This window comes from Bombina bombina, chromosome 2 (genome assembly GCF_027579735.1).
Source record: "Bombina bombina isolate aBomBom1 chromosome 2, aBomBom1.pri, whole genome shotgun sequence".
Lineage (NCBI taxonomy): Eukaryota > Metazoa > Chordata > Amphibia > Anura > Bombinatoridae > Bombina > Bombina bombina.
In genome coordinates, this window is record NC_069500.1 from 335,707,013 (window position 1) to 335,714,995 (window position 7,983).

At 34.8% G+C, this 7,983-nt stretch overlaps 1 protein-coding gene across 2 annotated transcripts in view; it reads left to right on the forward strand.

Annotated features, from left to right (window-relative positions):
- Positions 1 to 7,747, forward strand: part of LOC128648818 (chemerin-like receptor 1) — a 170,781-nt gene extending 163,034 nt beyond the window's left edge. For both annotated transcript variants that reach the window (XM_053701692.1, XM_053701693.1), the window contains exon 3: positions 2,434 to 7,747. In XM_053701692.1, coding sequence (XP_053557667.1) covers positions 2,434 to 3,480 — 1,047 coding nt within the window. In that variant the 3' untranslated portion in view covers positions 3,481 to 7,747. The remainder of the gene's footprint in view (positions 1 to 2,433) is intronic.
- The last annotated feature ends 236 nt before the right edge of the window (positions 7,748 to 7,983 follow it).

The window sequence follows — 7,983 nt, forward strand, 5'->3', positions numbered from 1 at the left end:
ACGCACGTGCAAGAGAGACAGATCAAAAGAGAGGGGAGAGAGAGAGAAAGAGAGGGGGATAGAGCAAAAGAGATGGAAAAGAGCAAAAGAGATGGGAGGGAGAGCGAAAGAGAGGGTAAAGAGCAAAAGAGAGGGGAAAGAGCAAAAGAGATGGGAGATAGAGCAAAAGAGAGGGGAGAGAGAGCAAAAGAGAGGGGAGAAAGAGAAAAAGAGAGGGGAGAGAGAGCAAAAGAGAGAGGAGAGAGAGCAAAATAGAGGGGAAAGAGCAAAAGAGAGGGGGGAGAGAGAAAAAGAGAAGGGGAGAGAAAAAAATAGATAGAGGGAAAGAGAGAGAGCAAAAGAAAGGGGGAGAAAGAAAAAGAGAGGGGGAGAGAGAACAGAAAGAAAGGGGGAGAGAGAGAGCAAAAGAGGGGGAGAGAGAGAGAGCGCAAAAGAGAGGGGGGAGAGAGCACAAAAGAAAGGGGGAGAGAGAGCAAAAGAGAGGGGGAGAAAGAAAGAGCAAAAGAGAAGGGGGAGAGAGAGAGGAGGGGGAGAGCAAAAGAGAGGGGGGAGAGAGAGGGGGAGAGAGAGCATAGAGAGGAGGGAGATAGAGCAAAAGAGAGGGGGAGAGAGAGAGCAAAAAAGAGGGGAGAGATAGAGAGAGCAAAAGAGAGGGGAGAGAGTGCAAAAGAGAGGGGGGAGAAAGAGTGCAAAAGAGAGGGGGAGAGAGAGAGCTCAAAAGAGAGGGGGAGAGCACAAAAGAGAGGGGGAGAGAGAGAGCACAAAAGAGAGGGGGAGACAGAGAGCTCAAAAGAGAGGGGGGAGAGAGAGCAAAAGAGAGGGCGGAGAGAGAGAGAGAGCAAAAGAGAGGGGGAGAGAGAGCAAAAAAGATGTGGAGTGAGAGAGAGCGCAAAAGAGAGGGGGAGAGAACGCAAAAGAGAGGGGGGAGGAAGAGTAAAAGAGAGGGGGAGAGAGAAAGCAAAAGAGGGGGGAGAGAAAGGGGTGGGACTGCTGTACTGCAAAAAATGTCCCGTGTGTTTAGAATATTTTCGTACATCTATAATTATTTACATTCATTATTAATATTTTTCAATATTTTATATTTAATAAATACATAACGCACCTTAATATAACTCAATTTGGGTTAGCACACATTAAGAATTAGTGTACTTCTGTCAAGTTTATGTGCAAAAATGAATCATAATATGTGAAAATGAGAGATTATACTAATAAATAATAAATAAAGTGATGGTAAACCTTAACTAATAAAAAGCCATATATTTAATCTTTCCTAATAAAAAAGTATATGTTTACCTTTTTTGTTTTTAATCCGTCTGTGAAAGGGTTAAATCACTGAACATAGTAATGCTTCTATTGCAATGTTATGCCGGCCCACTTGGATTTATTTTACAGGTAATATTGTAATTATTTTAACTAGGTAGCTATTAAATTGTTATTAACTATTTAATAGCTATTGTACCTGGTTAAAATAAATACAAAGTTGCCTGTAAAATAAATATTAATCCTAAAATAGCTACAATATAATTATTATTTATATTGTAGCTATATTAGGGTTTATTTTACAGGTATTTAGCTTTAAATAGGAATAATTTATTTAATAAGAGTTAATTTATTTCGTTAGAATAAAATTATATTTAACTTAGGGGGGTGTTAGGGTTAGGGTTAGACTTAGCTTTAGGGGTTAATACATTTATTATAGTAGCGGTGAGGTCCGGTCGGCAGATTAGGGGTTAATACTTGAAGTTAGGTATCGGTGATGTTAGGGAGGGCAGATTAGGGGTTAATACTATTTATTATAGGGTTATTGAGGCGGGAGTGAGGCGGATTAGGGGTTAATAACTTTATTATAGTAGCGGTGAAGTCCAGTTGGCAGATTAGGGGTTAATAAGTGTAGGTAGGTGTCAGCGACGTTGAGGGGGGCAGATTAGGGGTTAATAAATATAATATAGGGGTCGGCGGTGTTAGGGGCAGCAGATTAGGGGTACATAGGGATAAAGTAGGTGGCGGCGGTGTACGTAGCGGCAGATTAGGGGTTAATAATAATATGCAGTGTTTTTCCATAGGAAACAATGGGGCTGCGTTAGGAGCTGAACGCTGCTTTTTTGCAGGTGTTAGGTTTTTTTTCAGCTCAAACAGCCCCATTGTTTCCTATGGGGAAATCGTGCACGAGCACGTTTTTAAGCTGGCCGCGTCCGTAAGCACCGCTGGTATTGAGAGTTGCAGTGGCAGTAAATTATGCTCTACGCTCCCTTTTTGGAGCCTAACGCAGCCCTTCTGTGAACTCTAAATACCAGCGTTATTTAAAAGGTGCGGGGGGAAAAAAGCCAGCGTTAGCTAAGCGGGTCGTTACCGACAAAACTCTAAATCTAGCCGTAAGATTGTAAACATATTTTAAGTGCGTTTTTCTAATATCCTTCTACTTTCTTTTTACAGGCAACAGATTATCCAGATTACCAATTTAATGACTCTTTGGATGATTTCGATTATGTCTCTAAAAGTCCGGATGCAAAATATGAGATGAATCACATAAATATTGTATCAACTGTACTTTACAGTATAATATTTCTTCTTGGAACCATTGGAAATGGCCTTGTCATTGGTATCATTGCATTAAAGTTGAAAAAATCAGTCAATACCATTTGGCTTTTTAACCTGGCAATTGCTGACTTTTTATTCACATTTTTCTTACCTTTAACTGTGACCTATGTATCTATGGATTACAACTGGATATTTGGAAAAGCCATGTGCAAACTGAATTCTTTTTTGCTTATTTTGAACATGTTTGCCAGCATACTCCTGTTGACTATTATAAGCCTGGATCGCTGTATATCTGTAACACTTCCAGTCTGGTCCCAAAATCATCGTTCTATTAAATGGGCCAGAATTCTCTGTGCAGTGACCTGGATTTTTGCCTTTTTGCTGGGTTCCCCTTCCTTAATTTTCCGTGACACTACAAATAGAAACGGCAAAACAGTTTGTTTCAACAACTTTGCATTCTTAGCAAAAAATCATTACCAGGAATCAATACATAAAGCTGTTACTTTTGTACGATTTCTGTTTGGCTATACTCTTCCATTAATAGTGATTATATCAAGTTACATCATTATTGTCTACAAACTCAAGAAAAATCATATCACTAAATCTTCAAAACCTTTTAAGATTATATTTATCATCATTCTGGCTTTCTTCATCTGTTGGACACCATACCATGTGATGCATATTTTGGAATTTAAATTAAATCAGATACCCCTCTCCATATTTCGTATTGGCTTTCCATTTGCAAATGTTCTGGCAACCGCCAACAGCTGCATTAACCCTATACTATATGTCATTTTGGGCCAGGATTTTAAAAAGTTTAAAATGAGCATTTTATCCAGACTTGATAATGCTTTAAGTGAAGATACAATGCACTCAAGATTCACACAGAGGAGCTTTTCACGGGTTTCTTCAGTTCAAGAAAAAGAGACAATATTACACTGATATTTTCAGTATTTCTGACATAAAAATTAATTTCTGTGCAATAATTAGATTACATAATTTGGGAGCAATGCCTGAACTTGGTAAACCTTTACTTTATCCTCTGCCTGTCTAGTTCAATATATAAGAGATTACAAATGATGAATTATAAGGTTTAATTTAAATTATAAATAAATGATTATAGGTGGGGTGGTGCAATTTTTTAGCAAAAATAAAAAGAAACAGTATTTTAGAAGATGAATAAATGTTTATGAAAATTATGAAATGAAAGAATAATGTTCTTTATAGATTATGTTTTTACTTATTATATTGTGGACTTTTCTCTAAACATTCTTTGTACTTTTTCAGAGTGGATTCTTATCTAAAGTCGATTACACTGTCAGTCAGGAGTAAAACGTGTATATTGGCACCTTAGCACTATATTGCAAATGATCTGCACATGAAGGAATTTTTTAAAAACATTTAAGTGGTAGTTTTTTTTACTATGTGGATAGTTAAAGTGGGAAGTTCAAAAATCCAAATTAGAGGACCCCTTAGTAATTTTATTAATTAATTCTGAGTAATGTTCCTTCATGTATTTATATGTTTGCATGAAAAAACTGATGTATATAAAGATACACATATATTAATTAATATCAATTATCAATAAAACAGAGAAAAAGGGGGGTGCTAACTGTCAGTCATAAGTAGAAGCAAAAGAAGGAGAAAAGTTTGGGGACAACATCTACTTCTATAGTTGCTATTATAGCGATATTGGCTCATTTTTTGGGTTTTTACCCTGATGTATACCGTAGTCACACAGAACTGTGCTTACTTTTGCTCCAATATTGCATTTTGTAGATACATTGTGGCGGGGTCAATCCCCCTTTTTAGGTCATTTTCCTTGCAATTCGTGAGCTTGTACTTTGTTTGCACTGAACTGCGTGGCTTACGGTTTCTAATAGTATTTATATTTTCTTAGTGGATGTTGTTACCCTGTGTACGTATTTAATCTAAGTTTTAATGCACTAACACTGTATTCACAATATTTTAATCTACCTTTATTAAATGTTAAGTTTTATTAGATCCCGGATTCAGGTGATCTTCCTTATCAACACAATTATACATTATTATTTCAGTACTCATGAGTGTTGTTATACTGTCATTTTTCTCCTTCTTTTGCTTCTAGTTTTTTTTACTATAATTTGCAATGTTTTGCACTCCAGGAACACACCCTTTGAAAAGCCTCTTGAGTGTTGTTTATTATATATTTTCTGCTGTCGCCTATTGCAGACAGATATAATTGTCTCCAATACAAGCGATAACTCAAGGCAGCTGACAACAATCATATAAACTGAATGCTACACTTTTTCTTAACAGCTAAATATGTGTCATAATATTAACATATTTTCCAGCAGTGCTTAGATTTATATTTTGAAGCCCATTTATTCTTCAATAAATTAATCACTTATGTGCTCTAACTCTGTTTCTCTGTGACATCCTTAAATGGACATTGTACTATAAAATGGTATCCCCCTTTAATATGTTCCCAATGGTTCAGTTTACCTGCTGGTATCTATTTAATTTATTGCAAACAGCTCCTTTATCTTTATTTTGTTATTTTAAATATATACCATTGCCTGTTGTTTCCTGTCTATACTGAGAATATGAGTAACATATGTTTTATCTTTAGAAAAACTAGGTAAACAGGAGACAAAAACACTAATTACCTCCTAGTGGAAGATAGGAGGAAGAGAGAGATTTTGTATCCAAAATAGCTGGTTGTGTTCATTCAATTCCAGCTATAATTACCATTTCTATACCTAGCATAGATAGCATTAGCAGGTCGACTTTACTTGCAGGCTTAGCCCATTGTTTTCGACATGCTCTGGGGAGCAACAGATTAATATTTTAATGATTAAAAGCAGTTATTTCAAATACAAAATAAACATGAAGAAACAGTTTTCCATATATTTAACAGTTGGTATAACAAGAGACAGTGTATTTTAAAATTTGATTTTCCTTATAGGTTTCCAATAACAATAATAATAAATTGTTCCTTTAGGTTTTTTTTTTTAACATGAACTAGCTGGTTTTGCTCTTTTAAACCACAACCCATTAATATTGGATGAGCTTGCATGGATATAAAATCTCCTTACATTATCACTCCCCCCACCCCCCCAAAGCCTTCTATGGTATTTATGGTATCTCTACTTAGTAGAAATGTGCAGCCAAGAAAAAAAAATTGGATGAAATTTTCATTCCTAATATCCAGGGACATTTGTTTCCTCTAATATTCGGTGGCTGCACTATTCGGTATTTGTTTTGTTAAACATTTTAAAATGAATGTAAATGGTTCAAAGCTACAGGTGAAAGGTTCCCATGTAGTTACAATACTTACCTTAATATGCTCTGTGGAGCATGGAGAGCGCACTTAAGTAAGTGTTAACCCCTAAAAATAATAATAAAATAAACATATGAATACTGAAGGTTTTTCTCAAATGTTTTATTTTATGATTTAGACAGAGCGTGCAATTTTAAATAACTTTCCAAATGAATTCTATTATCTAAATAGTTGTGTTCACTTAGTATAATATCCCTTGTTGAAAAGTATACCTAGGTAGACTCGGAAGCTGCTGATTGGTGGCTGCACATAAATGCATCTTGCCATTGGCTTCCAGCTCACTGACAGTAGTAGGAAAACCAAGAGAATTAAGCAAATTAAATAATAGAAGTAAACTGGAAAGTTGTTAAAATTGTGTGTTCTATCTGAATCATGAGATACATTTTTTTAGGTTTCCTTAAAACAAAACGAGGGACATGAAAAAAATAAATAAAGGGACATAAAACCCAAGTTTTTTCTTTCATTATACAGATAGAGCATACAATTTTAAACCACTTTCCAATTTACTTCCATTAGCTGGTTTACTTCATTCTCTTTGTATCCTTTGTTGAATAGCATAGCTAGATAGGCTTGGGAGCTTGAAGCTATCGGCTGATTGGTGACTGAACTTGTATACCCATTTTCATTGGCTTACAAATGTGTTCAGCTAGCTTCTAGGAGTGCATTGCTGCTGCTTCAATAAAAGCAAAATTGATAACAGAAGTACATTGGAAAGTTGTTTAAAAATGTATAATATATCTTAATCATGAAAGAAAAAAACTGGGTTTCATGTCCTTTTAATTTTCTTTGAGCATTCATTTAGATTTTTGTTTCCTTAAAACAAAACAAAAATCTGATTTCCTTGACCAATGTGCATTCATCTGAAAACAAATGCACAACTAAAGCTTAACATCCCTATTACCCTCAATGTAGAGCGTAATTTATTCTCCTGGTTATGTTTACTCTGCTTTTTCAGTATAGGTGGGGATACAACAGGCAAAAACTGCAATTTCCAATGACAAAATAAAGCTAAATAATTTATTTGTCAATTAAATATTCTCCAACAGGTAAATAGATAATTGGGAACACTTTAAAGAGGAGAACATTTTATAGTACACTGTCCCTTTAAGCAGAAATACATTTTATAGTCCAGTGTCTCTTTAACAAAGGCCCATAATTGTCCTTATAACTGGGTGGAGAATCTCTCTTATTATTTAATAACAATGGGCATTATATTTTAAAGTCAGTTTACTTTGGACCTGAGTAAAGAAGTTTGAATGTAAAAGCTAAATATATAACTGGTGATTTTAGTCAGTAGAAATAAATGACTTATTTGTACAGATGATTATACTGATATCAGTTAATTGGATTCTCAGGCCAATGGCAAAAGCAGTATGAGAAAATATATATAAAAAAACTAATCCTTCAGACATGCTTTTATATAATGTGTACTTACTGTATATACAGCCTTTTGTCATGCTGGGTTTGATTACACACAACTTATAAAGAGTCTGAAGATTTATTTTTTTCCATTAAAATCATCTTTGAGATTTTTAGTGATTTTTTTTAAACTCCTTTTCAATATTGCCAAAGGCATCCATTAAAGATTACAGGATCCAACAAAGTGAGATTTTAAATGCAACTTTGCAGAGAGTCATTCAGTCTTATTTTTTTTATTTTTTTTGTAGCACTTGGGTGTAGAAAAGCTTAATAGAAATCTCTGCTGACCTTGAAAAACGTGTCTGTCACTTGCACATACTTTGTTGTAGCTTAGGAAACAATCTGTTTTAGATGTTATAGTAAGAATCTTGTCAAGACCAAAAGTAACTATTAATGAGTTACACAAAATGCTCAAATGATGTAACAGAAATTCATATAAATTACATATTATTAAAAATGTTAAAGATCTCAAGTTGTTTTTTAATATAATTAATGTTTTCTGTATCTAATTTCATGCAACAGTGCAAATTATACAAATAATATACATCAATATAAAACAAACACTAAATAATAAACACTGCGCACCCACACAAAGTGTATACAGGTATACCTCACTTTACAGCGCTTCACTTTACTGCACTCCGCTAATACAGTGCTTTGTGAAGCTGAACTTCAGCCTCCAAAGATTTTGAAACAGTGCTGTA